Raw genomic sequence first — 25,830 nt, forward strand, 5'->3', positions numbered from 1 at the left:
CTAGAGGGTGACGATGCGCTTCGCCGTGCCGTTACTCGGTCGTGAGCTAAGTCTCCTATTTTACACGGGCTTTTTTTTGTTATCGGCGAGCACTGTTACACAAAAAAATCAAAGAACCGAACCAAGTTTACTGATATTCCTGGTTTATTTGGTTTATGGTGTCCTGATCGGTGTTTCCATCGCTAGTTGTTTAATGTTTTGGTGTATCATCAGTTTTCATCCTCTATAAACTGAATTGACCATTGGACAATACTCCCTCCATCCTTAAAAGAGTGTATTTTTAACTATGTTGGAAAGTCAAACTTTTTATATTTAATGGTATTTATACAACACATTTATGCCCTCAAATTAGTAGCATCAGATTCATGATAAAATATACTTTCATCATATATCTATTTGGTTTCACAAACATTGATATATTTTTGTAGAAACTCGGTAAAATTTTAAGATAGTTTGACCCTCCAACAAAGTTAGAAGTACACTCTTTTAAAGGACGGAGGGAGTATGCATCAAAATGGCCTCCTTTTTCTCTAATTTCCTTACTTTGCTGGCCCAAGGCCCAGACACCACGCACACGCGCACACAACCCAATTTACTCATGCATCTGCCTCTCAAAAACACTCTACACTGTACTGTTATTCACCACCAAACGGACTCCAATTTCTCAATCTAGTTGCCTCCCAATCTTGGGTTAGATCTACTGATCCAACAGGTGCTCATGTTGGCTTGGATCTCCAACGCCTAATATTTCCTTTCTGGCTCTTCCCCACCGCTAGCACGATGTCGGTATTCCATTGCAAATCCACCACTTTAGACCGAATGGTGTAGACGAAGAGAGCTATGACCCGACCACATGATCCTATTCAACATGCAACTTGTTTTTTTAGGGCAGTCTAACTTGTCGAAAGAACACCAAATGTGCACCGTCCCAGGACATTCGCTTTGACTGGGTAGCCAGTCGGCTTTGTTGGGCATCGGGCCAACCAGAGGATCGAAGAAAAAAACAAAAAAGGAGGAGAACTGTATAAAGTAAATGGATTGTTCTTGAAAAAATAAAATAAAATTTTGCAAATTTTGAAAAACAATATAAAAATGTTCATGAATTAATAAAAGTTTATGAATTCAAAAAATTATTAGCAAATTTTAAAAAGTTAAAAAATATTTGCGAAGTTTTTTAGAATTTCCCTAAATTTTAAAATTTTCACCGGTTTCAAAAGAAGTTCCCTTGATTTCAAAAATGTTAACGAATTTGAAAAATGTTCTCAGGTTTAAAAAAAATGTTTTCACATCTGTAGGGATTCTTTCCGTGCATGCGTGTGGCCCAAATGAGCAAGCACTCAATTTTCTTTCGTCCGTACCAAGAAGTCAACAACATGTATCACGAGAGATTGATCTTGTAGTCAGAACAACCTGTCCTGAATCAAATTAACTACGCTTCTCTTCATAATACATGAGGTGCAGATCGAGATCGATGCTGATGGTGCCCCAGACGGTCGCCGGCGCCAGCAGGCGAGTTCCTCAGTGTCGACCTCGCCGGTTATTGGGGTCAGTGACTGCCAGGGTGTGGCTCTAAATAAAATATAGACTCTAGACCACAACAGAAAAGAGAACACACATATATAAATTTTCCCAACAAGCGGGTAGCCGATGTACATTTCATACGATGTGGTCAAGTAAGAAACAGTTAAGAGGAAAACAACATGCGCAATAGCTACTAGTATAAGCTCTGGAGTCCGGGAACAACTAAACCACAGAGATGCCATGAATGGTTATTGATTTATATGGACCTTGACATTATGAGCGGTGGCCATCGCCATCACCCTCGCCTTCGCGTTGATCACCTCTATGACATGAGTCCACTTTCTCCTTCGCCTCTATGATCTTCTTCCTCAACTAATCCACCTCCTCGCTTGTCCATAGACGGTAACTCGGAGGAGGAACCTTGAGATGAGGAAACTTTCACCGCAGACATTGCACACCTTCTTGTCATGCAGAAATGCCTCCTTGATGTTCACGGTTCACCGCAACTTGAATGACAAGCTTGACGTATCCCATGAAGTTGTCGTTGGGCTGGAAGCCGTAGATAGTTAGTCTGGCCAGATTCTTATGCTTGAAATCAAGAGTAGATGGCTCCCACTTCACATCCATTTTATTGGTGTAATATTTTTGCGACTTCCTTTGGCACTTATGATCGCATACCGTAATGCAAAGCTCTTCTAGAGATATTGCAGCCTCAAGAAGGAACATTGTCCAAGCAATATCACATTCTTCAGGAAGATTATCCAAATTCATAAACCGTAGTTTGGCAAGCACACGAGTAAGCACTTTCGGGCATTCCCGTTGAACCCAAATCTGGGAGAGATAAAGAAATTAATAATGAATCCAAGTTGTTCACAAATTACATCTCAAGTGACACATAAGTTACTACAGTTGCATATCACAACCATACAATGAGAATTGAATAGAGATGATTTGGGTGGGTACCTTTTCACTCCAATATTCCTTGTACAAATCGCTTATGGAGGGAATATTGTAGGTCATCTGTTGGAGCTTTGGTAGATGGTGAAGCTCCATTGTTTTGAATTCCCCATAGGAGATAACAAGCTCAAGGAGTCGAGTGTGTTCTACATGCAATGTTGAATGGATCCCCACGTCGCACTCAAAGAAACACAATGACTCGAGCCGCTTGCAGGTGCTTAGAATGTTCTGTATGTCCAGTTCACCAAACCTCAGATTTTGCAGTTGCGGTCTTCTGAGGCCATCAAAAGCATTTGCACAATGACGAAGAAAATTATCGAACTGCTTAACAAAGACCAGGGGATACACCTCGGTGCAATGATAGGTATCCCTTGGCATCAAGATCTCAAACTCGGTTGCATCTAGTTTCTGGGTCACCATGGCGAGGCCGGCTGATATATCAATGGAGTGACAACGAGAGGGACCCAAGAAAACTTGACCTTTAGCTTGCGAATGGTAATCTACGGAAATCACGTGCTCAAGACCTTGTCTATCACATCGGCCATGACGCAATTGATTCGAAAGAAATAGTGGGGGATAATATCGTGGAGAATCAGCGAGTCGAGGCAGTTTATGCATTTGCCTCGAGAGGATGCAGGTTCTTACACGATCAAGCGTACCCACCCTCTCGACAATGTTGCCATTGGGCAGCTTGCTTAGTATGTGTTCGTTGTCAGATGCTTTCTTTAACTGCAATTCTCCAGGAGGGAAATTAGTCATGGGTGATAGATCATATATTGAGTTAGATCAAAAGAAAAATAGCAATACAAAACAGGAGACTTACATCATGGCCGACCTTATGAGTGGAAGCCACCGCCATCGCCCTCCCCTTGATCACCTCTGCGATCTCCAGTCTGAATGAATCCACCTCCTCGCTGGTCTGTGGACAACTCCAAGGACGAACCCCGAGATGAGGGAACTTGTCAACGCAGTGCTTGCACACCTTCCTGTCGTATAGAGATACCTCCTTGATGTTCTCCGCAGCTTCAGTGACGCGCCTGACGTATCCCATGAAGTTGTCGTTGGGTTGGAAGCCATAGATAGTTAGTCTGGAAAGATTATTGTGCTTGAAACCGGGATTAGATGGCTCCCAGTTCACATCGGTTTTCTGGGAGTAACTTTTTTGCGACTCCAATTGGCATTTATGATCCCATACTGTGATGCAAAGCTCCTCTAAGGATGACGCGGCTTCAAGAAGGAACATTGTCCAAGCGATGTCACATTCCTCAGGAAGATTGTTAAGATTCACGTGCCGTAGTTTGCCGAGCACAGGTGCAAGCACTTTAGGGCATTCTGGTAGAACCCAAACCTGGGAGAGATAATACAACACTTGTAAATTACATCAAGTGATGCATAAGTTACTACCGTAGACATATAACAATCAGACAACGTATATTTCATATGCATGTATATAATGGACCTAGCCACACAAAAAATATGTTGGATCAGAAGTGAACTTATATCCGGCTCACGTACACTTGGACTCATGCTTTCAGTGGATTATCCACTTTGTGATAATAAATGCTTCTAATTAAGGTAATTTACCATCATATATATAGAGAGACAAAACGAGACAAAGATGATTACCTTTTCACTTTGAAAATCGAGGTGCAGGTCACTTATTGAGGGGACATTAACAAGCAGCTGGCTCGGCTTGAGGGTCCTGTTTATAATGAACGCATGCGCCAGAGTTAGCTTGGAGAGCTGAGGGGCATAGCCCAAAATCAAGGGATTGTCTAGGTTATCAAATATCCATCTATGCAAGGTCATCCGTCGAAGCTCCGGCAGGCAGCCGAGCTCCACTGTTGAGAACTTTGCATAGGCGAAGATAAGCTCAACGAGTCTGGCATGCTCTACGTGCAGCACCGGAAGTTTCCGTGCGTCACAATGGAGCAAACGCAACGACTCCAGCCGCTTGCAGGTGGCTAGGATGTTGGGTATGTCCGATTCACCGAACCTCAGGTTCTGCAGATGCAGCCGCGTGAGACCGGCAAACGCGTCGGCGCACTCGCCGATAAAGTTGTTGAACAGCTCTGTGTTTTGATTTTCGGTTTGAGCTTTTTTTCGCCCTAGGCCGAGATGGCCGAATTTCGGCGATTTTCAAAAATTTCGACTGAAGTTTGACCAAATTTTGACTGCCATTTGACTTAAATTTGACCAAAATTTGCCAAATTTAAGCAATTTCGGCCTAAATATACTTTTCGCCTCAGGCCGAGATGGCCGAAATTCGACCGAAATCCACTTTTTACGGCCGAAAATCAAAACACAGGAACAGCTTCGCGGAGTCGAGAAGATCGGCAACGGAGCGCCTATAATAGATGTCCTTGGTCAGGATATCGAACTCGGCCGCGTCGATCTTCTGCGTTGCCATGGCGAGGGCGACGGCCCTGCCGATCTTGAGATGGTCGTCGCCTCTCATGATGAACCTGAGCTTGAGGTTGCGGATGGGGATCTGTGGAGACCTCCTGCTGAGGATCTTGTCGGTCATGTCGGCCACGCCGCGGTTCTTGCGGTGTAGATCAAGGTCGCCGAGATCGATGACGATCTGCGAGAGCAAGGCCGACAGGTTGAGCGTTTGCTTGGAGACGACACAGGTCCTGACGGCGTCGAGCGTGCCGAGCCTCTCCAAGATGTTGAGCAGCACATCGTCGGGCAGTGTGATTAGCCTGTCGACTTTCAACAGCTGGATAGACATATAGATTGATAAATTCAACGATGACTCACGCACAAGAATTGGAGAAGGAGGAACACAAGCAAGCAACGGGGGCTGGGCTTACATCACGGCGGCGGCGGCGAACCCGGTTGAGCTTCATGGCGGTCTGATCTCAAGGAACAATGAAGTGGCAGATGGCGGCTAGGCTTACATCGCGGCGGCGGAAATCGCCTGTATGTTCCTTCCTAGGTGCGATGATCAAGATTGCAGACGTTTATATGGCAGCCTCCTCTGGCTTGAACAAGGAGGTTTCCAGATCCTATATATTCCACCTAGGTAAAGACAGCCTGGTTTTTTTAGCATTGTTTCACAAGACGCAAACGTATAAAAACAGGGGTTAATTATCCTTTTGCCCTTGGTGGTGTCCATCTACTCAGTTTTACCCTCAGATGCAAATTGTGTTCAGTTTTGCCCCTAGTCCGTGCGCACCGACTCGTTCCGTGAACTCTGCCGTCTCCGTCAAGTCAACCTTTTGACTCGGCCCTTATAGGTGGAACCAGGCGGCAGAGACGGCCAATTTTATTCAGACCGTTGAACGCGTGGCTTGTGGGACCCAGCAGAGAGTCATTGAGCAGAGAGCCGTTGCGGGTGTGCTATATAAGCGGGCAACAGCGGCGGTGACCACGGCGACAGAGAGCACGGCGGTGACCACGGCGAGAGAGAGAGAGAGAGAGAGAGAAAGAGCACGGCGGTGGGAAGCTAGCCGTGGAGGGCGCGGCGGCGTTGAGATCCCCTTCGGCTCCGAGCTCCATGTCTTCCTCAAGCTCCCGCGCCACCTCGCGTATGCAGAGCCGGGCGCGTGTGGACATGCCTGTCTTCGTCTGTCCGTGGTGCCAGGCGGGCGTTGATCGGAGGGTTTCTCACACACCGAGGAACCAGAATCGTCCGTTCTACGTGTGCAGCGAGAATGGGGTAAGAATCAGGGCAATTGCACCATTTTCGTGGTCGGGATCTTTGAGCAATGGGTTGATATGTTTGGTGTTCATGCAGGTGGCATGCTTCTTTCTTTGGGTCGATGCTCTGGCCAAGACTCTGATGAATGAACTGCAAGAAGAGCATGAAGAATGGTTGCGCATGCTGCCACGAACCGCAGTGGCCGCAGCACGAGCTCCGGAAGAAGAGATGGAGGTCGAAGCACGCATTGACAGAGAGCTAGCTGTTGAGCTTAGGATATTGAAGAAGAAGAAGGTTAGGAAGCTTGAAGATCAAGCACTACCAATACCCATTTGCAAATACTTTTGGGCATTTGTAGGTATGGTAATCGCACTGGTTGTAATGTTGATAATGTATGGAAAGGCATGAATTATGAAGGAATTTGTAATCTTGAAATTGTATGAGAAATTCACCTAGTTTAAATGTTGGTCAAAGTTGTTTAAATGTTGAAAAAAAAAGAAGTGACCAACATTTAAATATGTTGAAAAAAAGAGAAGAAATGAGGAATTCAGAAACTTTTGATCAATGAAATGCAGCTCTCTGCTCTGTCTTTCTGTCAAAAAAAAAGGTTGCTCTTGGGCCAAATTCAGAGCGTAGAGCCAAGTGCAGGCTAGACTAATGGGCCAACTGCATCCAATTAGGCCCATTCGGGGGTTCTCTTGTGTGTTTTTCTATTTTCTGTTCTGATTTAATTTAGGCAGTAAATTATAATGCTGAAAATTTTTGTGGAAGCTAATTGAATTATTCCAGAGCCAAACAATTAAGGTTAGAAATTTTTTGGAGCTGTTAAATATTTAATAGCAATTTATTTAATCCAATTCAAATACACCATGATTTAAATTAAAGGCCAAAATGTCATGAAAAATGTGCCTCAGCTCTGGTAGAGGTTTACACCTGGTGCCAAAATAAATGAACATTTTTTAAGGGCATTACATTGAGAAAAAAATAATTTGTCTAAAAAATGAAGGGTGGAAAATGCACAAAAAATTGGTGCGGCTGGGGACTCGAACCCAGGACCGTGTGGCTTTGTGGTGTTTATGGCTGTGCTGGTAACCGCTAGGACAGATGGCAAGACTTTGACATGGGTAGGGAAGGAAGGTATACATAGTGAGACTGTGAAATTTGTCAAAAAAAATAGTGAGACCGTGAATGTTTGCACACGCGTGAGAGTGGTTTTTCTTTGTTTTGCGCTGAAATTTTGGAGAGTTGGAAGGTTGAAAACGTATGTTTACACTGCCACATGATTTTGGTTAGAGTGACACTTGGTTTAGGGTTAGAGTGGCACTTGGTTTAGGATTTAAAGGGAATAAATTTGCATGTTAGTTCATGACTTTATTTTTTTGAATGAAACAGAGGGCTTCTCACCCCATCCGATTTTCATTAATGAAAGCCACAAGTTCTCGAACTTCATGACTTGGTTTAGGGAAGAAATGATATGTTTGGGCACGGACATTTTTTAACACACATAATAAACCCTAATAACTTAGATAAGATTCAACACACCGTGACATTACAATAATAAGTTCACGGACACATGACGAAACATGACACGACACGATATAGAAAAGCAGCAAAATAAAAAACGAAACATGACGATCTTGACTCCGGGCTTGAACATCTTCATCTTGACCTCCTTCTTCCACCTTGGCCGTGCGCGCCCCTTCAACACCGTCTTCATCTTCACACCTCCTCCTCCTCCTCGTAGGAAAGGGAGTGCATCTGGCCTGAAGTGGGGAAGATGCTCTCGTAGTTGGTGTAGATGTTGTAGACGGTGAAGAAGATGGCCTCATAGCTGCACCAAAAGACTTGGCCGAGGAGCTCGCGCGCGTCAAACAGGTTGGTGAAGGTGACCGTGAGCAGTAGGAGGATGTCGCCGCGGTCACGAACCTCGTTGATGGTGAACATCCTCGGCGAGCCCCATGGGAGGTGGGCATAGCCGGCTCTGAGGAAGGCGCGGGTGAGATCGACGGAACCCCTCCACCTTGAAATAGCCCACACACGGAGCTCCCTCTCCACGAGCACGCCCGATGGGTAGCGCAACTCCGGCATGACAGGCGAACGGTTGAAGGTCGGCCCGTTGAACTGCATCTTCACTTGGTCTCGCTTGGGGAGGGCTCGGTCGCTTGGGTGTTTGAAGTTGGAGAGAATGGATCGGATCTGGCTTGTGGGTGGGAGAGGAAGAGAGGCACCCCATTTATAGGCCTGTAGGTGGGAGAGGAAGAGAGAAAGGATGAGAATGGTGTGGGTGTAAATCCGAGCGCGTGTGTGTATCCGGACGCGTGTGTGTATTCGTTACGTTTTGCACTCTTAAATTTTTACACGAAAACGATGCATGGGGCGCGTGCGTGCATCTGAATCACTGCATAGCTCTTTGACCGGGCGGTGCATCTGACTCACTGCCCTGAACCACCTAGCTCGCCTCGCTAGCCTAGCTCGCCTAGCGCGCCTCGCTCACATGCATGCACGTCGCCGCCTCCCGCGCATGCAAACCCACGTTGCCGCCTCCCATGCATGCAAGGCCTGGAAAGGCTGAGACGGGCTATTTACTGCAGTCTCAGGCCCAGACAACGAGACGGCCCAACGGTCCATCCGGCGCGCCCGGTATTTGTTTAAAAAAACAATCTCCCAGTCAATTAGATTGCATCTCGCGGATCGCCCCCCTCCTCCCCGCAGATTCCTTCTAGAAGGGTTAGATCGACGGCCCTTGATCGCCGCTAGGGTTAGATGAATGGTCCTTGTTCAGCGCTAGGGTTAGCGGGGTTTGGGAGGGGTTTGGAGCAGTCAAAGCTATGTTTGACCAGATTTCAAATGAGCATAATAAATTAAATAAAAATCAGAAAAATAAAAAACCTGCGCACATAGTCTTCTTATGTCATATACTAACGATTTAAGTTGATAAACAAGGTTTACATACATTTAAACGATAAGTTCATGTGTATTGTGTGATATCTCGAGTATCTCAAACTCTCTTGTATGAAGTGAAGAGAAGTGTTTCGGAAAAATGAACATGAAAATTTCAAAAAACTCACCACAGCTTCATTTTAGAGTGACTAAGAAGCTAGCCATGAAGACCTTCCCGTACAAAAACACATAAATTTACGGGGACCCTAATTGCAGTCTGATAAAACCCGACTGAACCAGACGCAATCCCTATCCCGTCGGCTGCAATCCCTCCTCCGCCCCGTCGTTGCTAGCGCTCCCCAACTTGGTCGTTTCTCCTCTTTCTTTTCCTCTCCACCATGGCCAGCGCTGCTCGCGGACGTGGCGGGTCGCCGCCGCGCAAGCTTGCGCGTCATGGCGCGGAGGCCGGCAGCTGCAGTCGGCCCCGCCTTCGGGCCATGGCGCTCGAAGCAAGCCCGCGAACACGGCGGGCGGAGCCCTTAGGCCGGCTTCCATGAGCTCCATGCCAGTCTTTTCCTACACATCTAGAGGTGCCGGGAGGCGGATGCGAGCTCGTCGCCACAGAGCCGTGGTGGTGGTTAGAGAAGGCGCCGCTGCAAAGGACGAGCATGCCCTTGCCAAAGCGCGTCGCAAGTCTGCTGAGAAGTTCTACCTCGGTGTCGATGAGTGAGCCGGTCGATTTTGGTTAATTTGTACTCCCTCAGTTCGGAATTACTCATCCAAAAGATGAATGTATCTAAATGTATTTTAGTTATAGATACATTCATTTTTGTAACAAGTAATTCCGAACGGGGGGGGGGGGGGGGGGGGGGGAGTAGTGGATAGTTTGCATTTGCGCACTACAAATTAACACACCCCTTCCGGCCGTTTGTTGCTAAAAAATTGTTTCCGGCCATTGTGGATAAAATATTTATCGTGTATTAAAATAATATATTTTTTTGCGGCATAAAACATATTGATTGTGTCCTAGAAAATCTTCATAGTGTATTAAAACAATTCATCGTGTTTTTTTTAAATGCTCATTGAGTCCTAAAAATGTCCATCGTGTATTAGAAATATTCATCAAGTGTTTTGACAATGTTCATCTTGTTTTCCAAATAAGCTCATCGCATATTAAAAAAATACCACGGATCAAAATAGGTCATAGTATATTTTTTTTCAGCGTTTATTATAGAAATGACCATTGTGCTTTAAGAAAACATCATATATTTTAAAAATGTTCATTGTATTTAAAAACAGGTTCGATGTGTACTTGAATTTCTTTTTAAGATCCAGAATCGCTGACGTTCATTGATAATAGCAGGAAGCAATGAAAAACAATAAGGTGGTGAAGGTCTTAGGACCAGAGGATCCAAAGATCAAAGAAAAAGAAAAACAACAGCCCCAGAAGCTGCAGCACAATACTCCATACGATCCATACTAGGCAGTGCAGCTCCGACTCTGACGGTGAACTACTAAGAAAACTAGCCAGGGGTGGAGTCACGGAGGATCACCGAACGAACCACCTATCACGCGTCATCGTATACCGCCGGCCCCCCACCGCGACTTCGACTTCACAGCAACAGACAGTCGAGGCATTCCCACGGACACGCCGGAGAAGAAGAGCCGACTACCACAACCAAGGCCACGCCTCCGACATTGCTCACCACCGTCATCCTTGCTACAGAAGCCACCGTGCACATCCAGTCGCAGAAAGCACCAAAGGGATCAAAATCTTCAAGACGGTGCCCTAAAGAGGGGAACGACGTTGAAGACGACGCCACCGCCTGACCCTACAGCAAGATCTGGGTTTTCACCCGAAGTACTTGATCCGGAAGATATGGCTGCAAGTCCCGACGACACCTCCAAGGAGGATTGCGACGCCCACAGGCGCCATTGCCGCCGGCCGGCCAGCATCGGCCAGGCTTTCATCCGAGGCAGCCACTCCCACGCAGCAGGCCGAGGTCGACCCGTGCCTCCACTGGACCACACACCCCACACACAGCGAGTGGGCCACCGCTGTGCAGGGCCACCACCAAGCCTCCCCGACAACGGGCCTGCAGAGACCAGATCGGGCCCTGCACCCCGCATCCAACCGTGGCCGGAGCCTCTTTGCTCCAGCACCGCCCGCGATCATGAACCGGCCGCCGTCACCATGCGCCGCCACGCCCAGATCCGCGCCACTTCCCCCGGCCGCCGGACACCAGAGCAGCAGATCGGCCAAAGAAGCCCACCATGCGCTGTGTTGCCCAGATCCGCGGCAGCCTTCTTGCAGCAGCCGAACGCCCGCGCCTGCACCGGCCCCACACCAACCCGCCTCCGCAGACGCACCTCCGCACATCTCAGCAGCCCGGCGCCATCACCTCCACGCCCGCCAAACCACGGCCTAGGACACCAGATCCGCGCCGGAGGACGACTGCGCCCTGGAGCCACACGCGCACGGCACCCTCGCTGACACCCCGGGCAGACGCCAGATCCGCGCAACATTTCGCCGGATCTGCAGCGCCCGCGCATCTTCTTGCGTCCCCGACCAGAATCACCATTGTTGGCGCCGAACCAGACCACCGCCAGTTGCCCTTGCCTGCGCACACTGCAGCGCCGTCCCCGCGGCCTCGCTAGCGCACGCATCCCCACCACCTCGCCGCTCCAGTGACCCGCGCCACCGCGCCAGCAGAGAGCCTCAGCCAAGACCAGCAGGAGAAACCAATAAGTTTAGGAATGATACAAGCTAGTAAGTTTAGGAATGATACAAGCTTCAGCACAGGAGAAACCAATAGAGCACACACCAAATAGCTACTACATTCAAGAACTTCTTCCAGACACAAAGTGGATAGATCATGGCGATGCTAATAAGGAGTGGAAGTGAATAAAAGGCAAAGCCATCACCGACACCTCTGTGATCTTCTTCCTCGATGTATCCTTCTCCTCGGTGGTTTGTGGATAACTCAAAGGATGAACCCTGAGTCGGTGAGGTAACTTCCAGACACAAAGACCTTGCATCGACGATAGATCAGTATGTTGACTTACATCAACATGAAAATAATAAAAACAATAAAAACATGATAGACTTACATCACGGCGGACCTTATGAGCAGAAGCAATCGCCATTGCCGTCGCCATTGTCATTGCCATCGCCATCATCATCCCCCTCGCCCTTGCCCTTGCATTGATCACCTCTGTGATCTCCTTTCTGAATGAATCCGCCTCCTCACTGGTCCCTAGACAACTCCAAGGACGAACCCCGAGACAAAAAAACTTGTCAACGCAGACCTTACACACCTTCCTGTCGTGCAGAGATACCTCCTTGATGTTCACCGCAGCTTGAACGACGCGCCTGACGTATCCCATGAAGTTGTTGTTGGACTGGAATCCATAGATAGTTAGCCTGGCCAGATTCATGTGTTTGAAATCAGGAGTTGATAGCTCCCACTTCACATCCATGCTATTAGAGTAACTTGTTTGCGACTTCCTTTGGCACTTATGACCCCATACGGTGATGGAAAGCTCCTCAATGGATGGTGCAGCTTCGAGAAGGAACATCGTCCAGGCGATGTCACATTCCTCGGGGAGATTGTCCAGATTCACAAGCCGTAGTTTGCCGAGTAGAGGAGCGAGCACTTTTGGGCATTCTGGTCGAATCCAAATCTGGTGAAGATGAGAGAAACAAATTAAGGATGAGTACAACGTGTGCACAAATTATTGGAAACATCCTCAAGTGAGAATTAATTAATTAGAAGTTTGAGTGAGTACCTTTTCACTTTGAAAATCCAGGTGGAGATGGCTTATCGGGGGAGCCTTAACAAGCGTCTTGCTTAGGTCGAGGGCCCTGTCTACAGCATATCCACGAGAGAGATCTAGGTTCGAGAGCTTAGGGACAAAACCCAGAGCTATGGGGCAATGATCATCATAGTGCCAATTTCTATAACTCATACGTTGAAGGTTGGGTAGGCTTCCAAGCCTTATCACTAAGAATTTCCCAGAGGTAATGTCAAGCTCGGCAAGTCGAGCATGGTGTAGAGTCAGCATTGATCTCTCCCCTGCGTCACACTGGAAGAAGCACAACGACTCCAACCGCGTGCAAGTGCGAAGAATGGTGGGTACGTCGGACTCACCAAACCTGAGGTTGTGCAGATGCAGCCGCGTGAGACCGGCGAATGCGGCCGGGCACTCGCTGATAAAATCATTGAACAGCTTGGCGAAGGAGAGGAGGTCGTCATGGCTGTAATCATTGTACTGCCTTTTGGTAAGGATCTCGAACTCGGCGGCGTCGACCTTCTGGGTCGCCATGGCGAGGGCGACGGACCTGCCGATCCTGAGATGGTCGTCGCCTGTCATCATGAATCTGAGCTTGAGCGCGCGGATGGGGATCTGTGGAGACCTCGTGGTGAGGATCTTTTCGGTCATGTCGACCACCTGGCGGTTCTTCCAGCGTAGATCGCGGGCGCTGGGGACGATGACGATCTGCGAGAGCAAGGCGGGCAGCTTGAGCGTTCGCTTGGAGACGACGCACGTCCTGACGGCGTCGAGCGTGCCCACCCTCTCCAGAATATTGAGCAGCACGTCGTCGGGTAGCTTGATTAGCCTGTCGATTTCCGGCAGCTGGAAAATTCCATTCAGCCAGGGAGGGTAATAATTAAGATAGCTCGATACAATGCATGCATGACTCACTACAAGCGAGAATTTGAGAAGAAAAGACCACAAGTAACGAGGCCTTACCTCACGGCGGCGGCGGCGAAGGAACTTCATGGCGGCCCGATCTCAAGGAACGACACGGCCGGCTAGCTAGGCTTACATCACGGTAGCGGAAATCGCTTGCACGTTTATTTGGCAGCCTCCCCTGACTTCACCAAGGAGGTTTCCTGATCCTATTAAACGTACATGGCCTGGTCTTTTTAACATCGTTTCACAAGCCGTACGCAGACATATAATCATGGTATGTTCATATTTATAATGTAATTTAAACCGGACTCTTATTCCTTCTTTGTTTCAATCCAACTTTGTTTGTGAAAAGCACTTGGATTTATTACAAAAGTTCAGCAAAAGTACAAAGCATTCTAAACATCATAAAAATTACATCGAGATCCCTGGACCACCGAACGACCACTGCCGCCGCTTGAACGAGCCGTCAACGCGTTGCTATCCCTGCTCCATATCGGAGCCAACCTCTCCTTTGTCAATGACAACCGGGAAGCCTTCATACCATCGCTGTGAAGCCGTAGTCATCGCCGTTAAACCCTTGAATCGTTTTGAAGAACCTGACGCCGATCTTGTCATTGCGTATGTATGGGAATAGACCCTAACGCCCCTACCTCGAGGAACTGGCAGGAAACTACCCCGGAGCTCCATCTAATCCGTTCCGACAGACAAACTTGACGAGGAATGGAACCCAGAAGACCGCCTCGAAGAAGAAGCGTCACCATCTATCCTAGTGCTGCCCTTACAAGGACTAATATCCTAACCTATCTACTAGCCAGAGCCGACGCACAAGGATTCCCCTTTTCCATCCAACTTTTGCCCTTGCCACATCTAGCTTTTTTTTTTTTGCAAGAAACTTCCAATCTATTCATCTTCAATCATGGCGGTACAAAGAACAACAAAGGTAATAAAAATTATAACCATGTCCGTGGACCACCTAGCGACGACTACAAGCACTGGAGCGAGCCGAAGGCGCGCCGCCGTCATCGCCCCTCCATCACCGGAGTCAGGCAAACCTTGTTGTAGTAGACAGTCGGGAAGTCATCGTGTTAAGACCACATATGACCAGCGCACCAGAGTAGCAACCATCGCCGATGAAGAAAGTCGTAGATCAGAAGGGTCAAACCTGTAAACACCCAAACAAAGACGAATGAAGATCGGATCCAAACAGATCCACCGAAGACTAGCACCGCCCGAATCCCGCGAGATCCGACGGAGACAAACCTCCACACGCCCTCAGACGATGCTAGACACACCATCGGGACGGGAATAGAACGTGGGAGACATTATTCCTACCAAGGGACGTCGCCGCCATCACACAACCCCAACCAAGACGTTGAATCTAACAAGAACAAGAAGGGGGTCCCTCCCGCCGGCAGGGGGCCGAGATACTCCACACCTCCAGCCTAGAGGCCATCGGAGATGGGGCGGATCGGCTGCGGCGCCGACGGGAGGAGAAGAACTTTTCTTGTAGAGGAGGAAAGAGATGGAATCTGCCTCATCTAGCTAATTGATGTAGTACACCCCTCAAACAAAAAATAGTAATGTAGAACAGGTGGTTCTAGGAGGAGCGTGGATGGTCGCAGCCAGCACAGTGCTGATGGAGAACGATGGTTGCATGAAAATGCTGCTTCACAGGAGCGACGATGTCGGCTGTTGTTAACTTTGCTCTACGTGCACTTTAATTTCTTCCTACAAAATATGTTCTAGTGTAATAATGTTGAGGCCGTTGCTATTATTGAAAACCATTATTTTTTCATCAAAATTCCCTAAAAAGACAAAGAATTTAAACCCCCGTTGTCTTAGGACTTTGGGAATAACCATATATAGCTTGTTCAATTTCTCTCTTGTGGATGATTTGGATCAACTTATCTGTATGTATCCTATGTTGCAAGTTGTGTGTTCATTTGTACTAGTTTTCCTTGTGGTTCCTCCTGATTTTTCTCGTGTTCTTCGTGTTTCTCTCAAATCCACCTTCAATTCATGAAGACCAGACCACTCTAGTATCTTGCCCCGCATCATTGAGGTAATAAATTGAGAATGTTTCGCCAAAGTTTCACGTAGTCGGCTTATAAACCAGACCATCTCCGAGAAAGAAATTACGTTTCAATAGCGTGTAGGGTGTATGCGGAGCACCTATTAGGCCGGGTGCAACACTCAACAATGCCTTTGCCAAGTTGAAATTGCCCTTCTCCGAGTACATGGGGTACTTGACAAATAAGTTTTCCAGTAGTGAGGTCACCACGCACTGGTCCAGATTGATCGCGAACTTAACCGACCATTGTGTGTCACATGCCATTCTAAAATCTCACAAAATTTCCTAACGTATATAGAAAATATATATCATATTTGTAGTATTAGTCATAAATATTTTCTCACTCAATGAACTAGCTAGTTTGGTGGAGCCCTTCCAAGTCAACCCGACCAATAGCATGCACAACGCCATGACTGCGTTCTAGGCAATATGGATCATACTAGAGGGTGACGATGCGCTTCGCCGTGCCGTTACTCGGTCGTGAGCTAAGTCTCCTATTTTACACGGGCTTTTTTTTGTTATCGGCGAGCACTGTTACACAAAAAAATCAAAGAACCGAACCAAGTTTACTGATATTCCTGGTTTATTTGGTTTATGGTGTCCTGATCGGTGTTTCCATCGCTAGTTGTTTAATGTTTTGGTGTATCATCAGTTTTCATCCTCTATAAACTGAATTGACCATTGGACAATACTCCCTCCATCCTTAAAAGAGTGTATTTTTAACTATGTTGGAAAGTCAAACTTTTTATATTTAATGGTATTTATACAACACATTTATGCCCTCAAATTAGTAGCATCAGATTCATGATAAAATATACTTTCATCATATATCTATTTGGTTTCACAAACATTGATATATTTTTGTAGAAACTCGGTAAAATTTTAAGATAGTTTGACCCTCCAACAAAGTTAGAAGTACACTCTTTTAAAGGACGGAGGGAGTATGCATCAAAATGGCCTCCTTTTTCTCTAATTTCCTTACTTTGCTGGCCCAAGGCCCAGACACCACGCACACGCGCACACAACCCAATTTACTCATGCATCTGCCTCTCAAAAACACTCTACACTGTACTGTTATTCACCACCAAACGGACTCCAATTTCTCAATCTAGTTGCCTCCCAATCTTGGGTTAGATCTACTGATCCAACAGGTGCTCATGTTGGCTTGGATCTCCAACGCCTAATATTTCCTTTCTGGCTCTTCCCCACCGCTAGCACGATGTCGGTATTCCATTGCAAATCCACCACTTTAGACCGAATGGTGTAGACGAAGAGAGCTATGACCCGACCACATGATCCTATTCAACATGCAACTTGTTTTTTTAGGGCAGTCTAACTTGTCGAAAGAACACCAAATGTGCACCGTCCCAGGACATTCGCTTTGACTGGGTAGCCAGTCGGCTTTGTTGGGCATCGGGCCAACCAGAGGATCGAAGAAAAAAACAAAAAAGGAGGAGAACTGTATAAAGTAAATGGATTGTTCTTGAAAAAATAAAATAAAATTTTGCAAATTTTGAAAAACAATATAAAAATGTTCATGAATTAATAAAAGTTTATGAATTCAAAAAATTATTAGCAAATTTTAAAAAGTTAAAAAATATTTGCGAAGTTTTTTAGAATTTCCCTAAATTTTAAAATTTTCACCGGTTTCAAAAGAAGTTCCCTTGATTTCAAAAATGTTAACGAATTTGAAAAATGTTCTCAGGTTTAAAAAAAATGTTTTCACATCTGTAGGGATTCTTTCCGTGCATGCGTGTGGCCCAAATGAGCAAGCACTCAATTTTCTTTCGTCCGTACCAAGAAGTCAACAACATGTATCACGAGAGATTGATCTTGTAGTCAGAACAACCTGTCCTGAATCAAATTAACTACGCTTCTCTTCATAATACATGAGGTGCAGATCGAGATCGATGCTGATGGTGCCCCAGACGGTCGCCGGCGCCAGCAGGCGAGTTCCTCAGTGTCGACCTCGCCGGTTATTGGGGTCAGTGACTGCCAGGGTGTGGCTCTAAATAAAATATAGACTCTAGACCACAACAGAAAAGAGAACACACATATATAAATTTTCCCAACAAGCGGGTAGCCGATGTACATTTCATACGATGTGGTCAAGTAAGAAACAGTTAAGAGGAAAACAACATGCGCAATAGCTACTAGTATAAGCTCTGGAGTCCGGGAACAACTAAACCACAGAGATGCCATGAATGGTTATTGATTTATATGGACCTTGACATTATGAGCGGTGGCCATCGCCATCACCCTCGCCTTCGCGTTGATCACCTCTATGACATGAGTCCACTTTCTCCTTCGCCTCTATGATCTTCTTCCTCAACTAATCCACCTCCTCGCTTGTCCATAGACGGTAACTCGGAGGAGGAACCTTGAGATGAGGAAACTTTCACCGCAGACATTGCACACCTTCTTGTCATGCAGAAATGCCTCCTTGATGTTCACGGTTCACCGCAACTTGAATGACAAGCTTGACGTATCCCATGAAGTTGTCGTTGGGCTGGAAGCCGTAGATAGTTAGTCTGGCCAGATTCTTATGCTTGAAATCAAGAGTAGATGGCTCCCACTTCACATCCATTTTATTGGTGTAATATTTTTGCGACTTCCTTTGGCACTTATGATCGCATACCGTAATGCAAAGCTCTTCTAGAGATATTGCAGCCTCAAGAAGGAACATTGTCCAAGCAATATCACATTCTTCAGGAAGATTATCCAAATTCATAAACCGTAGTTTGGCAAGCACACGAGTAAGCACTTTCGGGCATTCCCGTTGAACCCAAATCTGGGAGAGATAAAGAAATTAATAATGAATCCAAGTTGTTCACAAATTACATCTCAAGTGACACATAAGTTACTACAGTTGCATATCACAACCATACAATGAGAATTGAATAGAGATGATTTGGGTGGGTACCTTTTCACTCCAATATTCCTTGTACAAATCGCTTATGGAGGGAATATTGTAGGTCATCTGTTGGAGCTTTGGTAGATGGTGAAGCTCCATTGTTTTGAATTCCCCATAGGAGATAACAAGCTCAAGGAGTCGAGTGTGTTCTACATGCAATGTTGAATGGATCCCCACGTCGCACTCAAAGAAACACAATGACTCGAGCCGCTTGCAGGTGCTTAGAATGTTCTGTATGTCCAGTTCACCAAACCTCAGATTTTGCAGTTGCGGTCTTCTGAGGCCATCAAAAGCATTTGCACAATGACGAAGAAAATTATCGAACTGCTTAACAAAGACCAGGGGATACACCTCGGTGCAATGATAGGTATCCCTTGGCATCAAGATCTCAAACTCGGTTGCATCTAGTTTCTGGGTCACCATGGCGAGGCCGGCTGATATATCAATGGAGTGACAACGAGAGGGACCCAAGAAAACTTGACCTTTAGCTTGCGAATGGTAATCTACGGAAATCACGTGCTCAAGACCTTGTCTATCACATCGGCCATGACGCAATTGATTCGAAAGAAATAGTGGGGGATAATATCGTGGAGAATCAGCGAGTCGAGGCAGTTTATGCATTTGCCTCGAGAGGATGCAGGTTCTTACACGATCAAGCGTACCCACCCTCTCGACAATGTTGCCATTGGGCAGCTTGCTTAGTATGTGTTCGTTGTCAGATGCTTTCTTTAACTGCAATTCTCCAGGAGGGAAATTAGTCATGGGTGATAGATCATATATTGAGTTAGATCAAAAGAAAAATAGCAATACAAAACAGGAGACTTACATCATGGCCGACCTTATGAGTGGAAGCCACCGCCATCGCCCTCCCCTTGATCACCTCTGCGATCTCCAGTCTGAATGAATCCACCTCCTCGCTGGTCTGTGGACAACTCCAAGGACGAACCCCGAGATGAGGGAACTTGTCAACGCAGTGCTTGCACACCTTCCTGTCGTATAGAGATACCTCCTTGATGTTCTCCGCAGCTTCAGTGACGCGCCTGACGTATCCCATGAAGTTGTCGTTGGGTTGGAAGCCATAGATAGTTAGTCTGGAAAGATTATTGTGCTTGAAACCGGGATTAGATGGCTCCCAGTTCACATCGGTTTTCTGGGAGTAACTTTTTTGCGACTCCAATTGGCATTTATGATCCCATACTGTGATGCAAAGCTCCTCTAAGGATGACGCGGCTTCAAGAAGGAACATTGTCCAAGCGATGTCACATTCCTCAGGAAGATTGTTAAGATTCACGTGCCGTAGTTTGCCGAGCACAGGTGCAAGCACTTTAGGGCATTCTGGTAGAACCCAAACCTGGGAGAGATAATACAACACTTGTAAATTACATCAAGTGATGCATAAGTTACTACCGTAGACATATAACAATCAGACAACGTATATTTCATATGCATGTATATAATGGACCTAGCCACACAAAAAATATGTTGGATCAGAAGTGAACTTATATCCGGCTCACGTACACTTGGACTCATGCTTTCAGTGGATTATCCACTTTGTGATAATAAATGCTTCTAATTAAGGTAATTTACCATCATATATATAGAGAGACAAAACGAGACAAAGATGATTACCTTTTCACTTTGAAAATCGAGGTGCAGGTCACTTATTGAGGGGACATTAACAAGCAGCTGGCTCGGCTTGAGGGTCCTGTTTATAATGAACGCATGCGCCAGAGTTAGCTTGGAGAGCTGAGGGGCATAGCCCAAAATCAAGGGATTGTCTAGGTTATCAAATATCCATCTATGCAAGGTCATCCGTCGAAGCTCCGGCAGGCAGCCGAGCTCCACTGTTGAGAACTTTGCATAGGCGAAGATAAGCTCAACGAGTCTGGCATGCTCTACGTGCAGCACCGGAAGTTTCCGTGCGTCACAATGGAGCAAACGCAACGACTCCAGCCGCTTGCAGGTGGCTAGGATGTTGGGTATGTCCGATTCACCGAACCTCAGGTTCTGCAGATGCAGCCGCGTGAGACCGGCAAACGCGTCGGCGCACTCGCCGATAAAGTTGTTGAACAGCTCTGTGTTTTGATTTTCGGTTTGAGCTTTTTTTCGCCCTAGGCCGAGATGGCCGAATTTCGGCGATTTTCAAAAATTTCGACTGAAGTTTGACCAAATTTTGACTGCCATTTGACTTAAATTTGACCAAAATTTGCCAAATTTAAGCAATTTCGGCCTAAATATACTTTTCGCCTCAGGCCGAGATGGCCGAAATTCGACCGAAATCCACTTTTTACGGCCGAAAATCAAAACACAGGAACAGCTTCGCGGAGTCGAGAAGATCGGCAACGGAGCGCCTATAATAGATGTCCTTGGTCAGGATATCGAACTCGGCCGCGTCGATCTTCTGCGTTGCCATGGCGAGGGCGACGGCCCTGCCGATCTTGAGATGGTCGTCGCCTCTCATGATGAACCTGAGCTTGAGGTTGCGGATGGGGATCTGTGGAGACCTCCTGCTGAGGATCTTGTCGGTCATGTCGGCCACGCCGCGGTTCTTGCGGTGTAGATCAAGGTCGCCGAGATCGATGACGATCTGCGAGAGCAAGGCCGACAGGTTGAGCGTTTGCTTGGAGACGACACAGGTCCTGACGGCGTCGAGCGTGCCGAGCCTCTCCAAGATGTTGAGCAGCACATCGTCGGGCAGTGTGATTAGCCTGTCGACTTTCAACAGCTGGATAGACATATAGATTGATAAATTCAACGATGACTCACGCACAAGAATTGGAGAAGGAGGAACACAAGCAAGCAACGGGGGCTGGGCTTACATCACGGCGGCGGCGGCGAACCCGGTTGAGCTTCATGGCGGTCTGATCTCAAGGAACAATGAAGTGGCAGATGGCGGCTAGGCTTACATCGCGGCGGCGGAAATCGCCTGTATGTTCCTTCCTAGGTGCGATGATCAAGATTGCAGACGTTTATATGGCAGCCTCCTCTGGCTTGAACAAGGAGGTTTCCAGATCCTATATATTCCACCTAGGTAAAGACAGCCTGGTTTTTTTAGCATTGTTTCACAAGACGCAAACGTATAAAAACAGGGGTTAATTATCCTTTTGCCCTTGGTGGTGTCCATCTACTCAGTTTTACCCTCAGATGCAAATTGTGTTCAGTTTTGCCCCTAGTCCGTGCGCACCGACTCGTTCCGTGAACTCTGCCGTCTCCGTCAAGTCAACCTTTTGACTCGGCCCTTATAGGTGGAACCAGGCGGCAGAGACGGCCAATTTTATTCAGACCGTTGAACGCGTGGCTTGTGGGACCCAGCAGAGAGTCATTGAGCAGAGAGCCGTTGCGGGTGTGCTATATAAGCGGGCAACAGCGGCGGTGACCACGGCGACAGAGAGCACGGCGGTGACCACGGCGAGAGAGAGAGAGAGAGAGAGAGAGAAAGAGCACGGCGGTGGGAAGCTAGCCGTGGAGGGCGCGGCGGCGTTGAGATCCCCTTCGGCTCCGAGCTCCATGTCTTCCTCAAGCTCCCGCGCCACCTCGCGTATGCAGAGCCGGGCGCGTGTGGACATGCCTGTCTTCGTCTGTCCGTGGTGCCAAGCGGGCGTTGATCGGAGGGTTTCTCACACACCGAGGAACCAGAATCGTCCGTTCTACGTGTGCAGCGAGAATGGGGTAAGAATCGGGGCAATTGCACCATTTTCGTGGTCGGGATCTTTGAGCAATGGGTTGATATGTTTGGTGTTCATGCAGGTGGCATGCTTCTTTCTTTGGGTCGATGCTCTGGCCAAGACTCTGATGAATGAACTGCAAGAAGAGCATGAAGAATGGTTGCGCATGCTGCCACGAACCGCAGTGGCCGCAGCACGAGCTCCGGAAGAAGAGATGGAGGTCGAAGCACGCATTGACAGAGAGCTAGCTGTTGAGCTTAGGATATTGAAGAAGAAGAAGGTTAGGAAGCTTGAAGATCAAGCACTACCAATACCCATTTGCAAATACTTTTGGGCATTTGTAGGTATGGTAATCGCACTGGTTGTAATGTTGATAATGTATGGAAAGGCATGAATTATGAAGGAATTTGTAATCTTGAAATTGTATGAGAAATTCACCTAGTTTAAATGTTGGTCAAAGTTGTTTAAATGTTGAAAAAAAAAGAAGTGACCAACATTTAAATATGTTGAAAAAAAGAGAAGAAATGAGGAATTCAGAAACTTTTGATCAATGAAATGCAGCTCTCTGCTCTGTCTTTCTGTCAAAAAAAAAGGTTGCTCTTGGGCCAAATTCAGAGCGTAGAGCCAAGTGCAGGCTAGACTAATGGGCCAACTGCATCCAATTAGGCCCATTCGGGGGTTCTCTTGTGTGTTTTTCTATTTTCTGTTCTGATTTAATTTAGGCAGTAAATTATAATGCTGAAAATTTTTGTGGAAGCTAATTGAATTATTCCAGAGCCAAACAATTAAGGTTAGAAATTTTTTGGAGCTGTTAAATATTTAATAGCAATTTATTTAATCCAATTCAAATACACCATGATTTAAATTAAAGGCCAAAATGTCATGAAAAATGTGCCTCAGCTCTGGTAGAGGTTTACACCTGGTGCCAAAATAAATGAACATTTTTTAAGGGCATTACATTGAGAAAAAAATAATTTGTCTAAAAAATGAAGGGTGGAAAATGCACAAAAAATTGGTGCGGCTGGGGACTCGAACCCAGGACCGTGTGGCTTTGTGGTGTTTATGGCTGTGCTGGTAACCGCTAGGACAGATGGCAAGACTTTGACATGGGTAGGGAAGGAAGGTATACATAGTGAGACTGTGAAATTTGTCAAAAAAAATAGTGAGACCGTGAATGTTTGCACACGCGTGAGAGTGGTTTTTCTTTGTTTTGCGCTGAAATTGTGGAGAGTTGGAAGGTTGAAAACGTATGTTTACACTGCCACATGATTTTGGTTAGAGTGACACTTGGTTTAGGGTTAGAGTGGCACTTGGTTTAGGATTTAAAGGGAATAAATTTGCATGTTAGTTCATGACTTTATTTTTTTGAATGAAACAGAGGGCTTCTCACCCCATCCGATTTTCATTAATGAAAGCCACAAGTTCTCGAACTTCATGACTTGGTTTAGGGAAGAAATGATATGTTTGGGCACGGACATTTTTTAACACACATAATAAACCCTAATAACTTAGATAAGATTCAACACACCGTGCCATTACAATAATAAGTTCACGGACACATGACGAAACATGACACGACACGATATAGAAAAGCAGCAAAATAAAAAACGAAACATGACGATCTTGACTCCGGGCTTGAACATCTTCATCTTGACCTCCTTCTTCCACCTTGGCCGTGCGCGCCCCTTCAACACCGTCTTCATCTTCACACCTCCTCCTCCTCCTCGTAGGAAAGGGAGTGCATCTGGCCTGAAGTGGGGAAGATGCTCTCGTAGTTGGTGTAGATGTTGTAGACGGTGAAGAAGATGGCCTCATAGCTGCACCAAAAGACTTGGCCGAGGAGCTCGCGCGCGTCAAACAGGTTGGTGAAGGTGACCGTGAGCAGTAGGAGGATGTCGCCGCGGTCACGAACCTCGTTGATGGTGAACATCCTCGGCGAGCCCCATGGGAGGTGGGCATAGCCGGCTCTGAGGAAGGCGCGGGTGAGATCGACGGAACCCCTCCACCTTGAAATAGCCCACACACGGAGCTCCCTCTCCACGAGCACGCCCGATGGGTAGCGCAACTCCGGCATGACAGGCGAACGGTTGAAGGTCGGCCCGTTGAACTGCATCTTCACTTGGTCTCGCTTGGGGAGGGCTCGGTCGCTTGGGTGTTTGAAGTTGGAGAGAATGGATCGGATCTGGCTTGTGGGTGGGAGAGGAAGAGAGGCACCCCATTTATAGGCCTGTAGGTGGGAGAGGAAGAGAGAAAGGATGAGAATGGTGTGGGTGTAAATCCGAGCGCGTGTGTGTATCCGGACGCGTGTGTGTATTCGTTACGTTTTGCACTCTTAAATTTTTACACGAAAACGATGCATGGGGCGCGTGCGTGCATCTGAATCACTGCATAGCTCTTTGACCGGGCGGTGCATCTGACTCACTGCCCTGAACCACCTAGCTCGCCTCGCTAGCCTAGCTCGCCTAGCGCGCCTCGCTCACATGCATGCACGTCGCCGCCTCCCGCGCATGCAAACCCACGTTGCCGCCTCCCATGCATGCAAGGCCTGGAAAGGCTGAGACGGGCTATTTACTGCAGTCTCAGGCCCAGACAACGAGACGGCCCAACGGTCCATCCGGCGCGCCCGGTATTTGTTTAAAAAAACAATCTCCCAGTCAATTAGATTGCATCTCGCGGATCGCCCCCCTCCTCCCCGCAGATTCCTTCTAGAAGGGTTAGATCGACGGCCCTTGATCGCCGCTAGGGTTAGATGAATGGTCCTTGTTCAGCGCTAGGGTTAGCGGGGTTTGGGAGGGGTTTGGAGCAGTCAAAGCTATGTTTGACCAGATTTCAAATGAGCATAATAAATTAAATAAAAATCAGAAAAATAAAAAACCTGCGCACATAGTCTTCTTATGTCATATACTAACGATTTAAGTTGATAAACAAGGTTTACATACATTTAAACGATAAGTTCATGTGTATTGTGTGATATCTCGAGTATCTCAAACTCTCTTGTATGAAGTGAAGAGAAGTGTTTCGGAAAAATGAACATGAAAATTTCAAAAAACTCACCACAGCTTCATTTTAGAGTGACTAAGAAGCTAGCCATGAAGACCTTCCCGTACAAAAACACATAAATTTACGGGGACCCTAATTGCAGTCTGATAAAACCCGACTGAACCAGACGCAATCCCTATCCCGTCGGCTGCAATCCCTCCTCCGCCCCGTCGTTGCTAGCGCTCCCCAACTTGGTCGTTTCTCCTCTTTCTTTTCCTCTCCACCATGGCCAGCGCTGCTCGCGGACGTGGCGGGTCGCCGCCGCGCAAGCTTGCGCGTCATGGCGCGGAGGCCGGCAGCTGCAGTCGGCCCCGCCTTCGGGCCATGGCGCTCGAAGCAAGCCCGCGAACACGGCGGGCGGAGCCCTTAGGCCGGCTTCCATGAGCTCCATGCCAGTCTTTTCCTACACATCTAGAGGTGCCGGGAGGCGGATGCGAGC

General features: G+C 47.1%; 3 protein-coding genes across 3 annotated transcripts; all 3 read right to left on the minus strand.

The window, feature by feature from the left end:
- Positions 1 to 1,986: 1,986 nt before the first annotated feature.
- Positions 1,987 to 5,330, minus strand: LOC147966735 (F-box/LRR-repeat protein At3g03360-like). Its single transcript, XM_087530936.1, has 6 exons — positions 5,295 to 5,330; positions 4,846 to 5,200; positions 4,105 to 4,613; positions 3,302 to 3,826; positions 3,142 to 3,207; positions 1,987 to 2,352 (listed from the first exon to the last, which is right to left on the minus strand). Exons 1-6 carry the CDS (start codon positions 5,328 to 5,330, stop codon positions 1,987 to 1,989), a joined length of 1,857 nt encoding a protein of 618 aa, XP_087387062.1.
- A 6,658-nt stretch (positions 5,331 to 11,988) lies between these two features.
- On the minus strand, positions 11,989 to 13,789 carry LOC147966736 (uncharacterized). Its single transcript, XM_087527369.1, has 4 exons — positions 13,760 to 13,789; positions 12,794 to 13,642; positions 12,116 to 12,688; positions 11,989 to 12,036 (listed from the first exon to the last, which is right to left on the minus strand). The coding sequence occupies exons 1-4, from the start codon at positions 13,787 to 13,789 to the stop codon at positions 11,989 to 11,991; spliced, it is 1,500 nt and encodes a 499-aa protein (XP_087383495.1).
- Positions 13,790 to 18,198: 4,409 nt separating this feature from the next.
- LOC147966737 (uncharacterized) lies at positions 18,199 to 21,542 on the minus strand. Its single transcript, XM_087530937.1, has 6 exons — positions 21,507 to 21,542; positions 21,058 to 21,412; positions 20,317 to 20,825; positions 19,514 to 20,038; positions 18,697 to 19,419; positions 18,199 to 18,564 (listed from the first exon to the last, which is right to left on the minus strand). The coding sequence occupies exons 1-6, from the start codon at positions 21,540 to 21,542 to the stop codon at positions 18,199 to 18,201; spliced, it is 2,514 nt and encodes an 837-aa protein (XP_087387063.1).
- Between the last annotated feature and the right edge of the window lie 4,288 nt (positions 21,543 to 25,830).

Source organism: Triticum urartu, chromosome 6A (genome assembly GCF_056163025.1).
Source record: "Triticum urartu cultivar PI428250 chromosome 6A, HENAU_Tu73, whole genome shotgun sequence".
NCBI classification, from domain to species: Eukaryota; Viridiplantae; Streptophyta; class Magnoliopsida; order Poales; family Poaceae; genus Triticum; species Triticum urartu.

Bases quoted from the DNA above. Each gene is read 5' to 3' on its own strand.
- LOC147966736 (XM_087527369.1), bottom strand. From the start codon at position 13,789: ATGAAGTTCCTTCGCCGCCGCCGCCGTGAG. The intron at 13,643-13,759 runs GTAAGGCCTCGT...GGAATTTTCCAG, and splicing joins TTCGCCGCCGCCGCCGTGAG to CTGCCGGAAATCGACAGGCT. The intron at 12,037-12,115 runs GTAAGTCTATCA...CGTCGATGCAAG, and splicing joins CTCATAAGGTCCGCCGTGAT to GTCTTTGTGTCTGGAAGTTA.
- LOC147966737 (XM_087530937.1), bottom strand. From the start codon at position 21,542: ATGAAGCTCAACCGGGTTCGCCGCCGCCGCCGTGAT. The intron at 21,413-21,506 runs GTAAGCCCAGCC...ATGTCTATCCAG, and splicing joins TTCGCCGCCGCCGCCGTGAT to CTGTTGAAAGTCGACAGGCT. The intron at 19,420-19,513 runs GTAAGTCTCCTG...GGAGAATTGCAG, and splicing joins CTCATAAGGTCGGCCATGAT to TTAAAGAAAGCATCTGACAA.
- LOC147966735 (XM_087530936.1), bottom strand. From the start codon at position 5,330: ATGAAGCTCAACCGGGTTCGCCGCCGCCGCCGTGAT. The intron at 5,201-5,294 runs GTAAGCCCAGCC...ATGTCTATCCAG, and splicing joins TTCGCCGCCGCCGCCGTGAT to CTGTTGAAAGTCGACAGGCT. The intron at 2,353-3,141 runs GTGGGTACGCTT...TATCTCTCCCAG, and splicing joins ATGGCAACATTGTCGAGAGG to ATTTGGGTTCAACGGGAATG.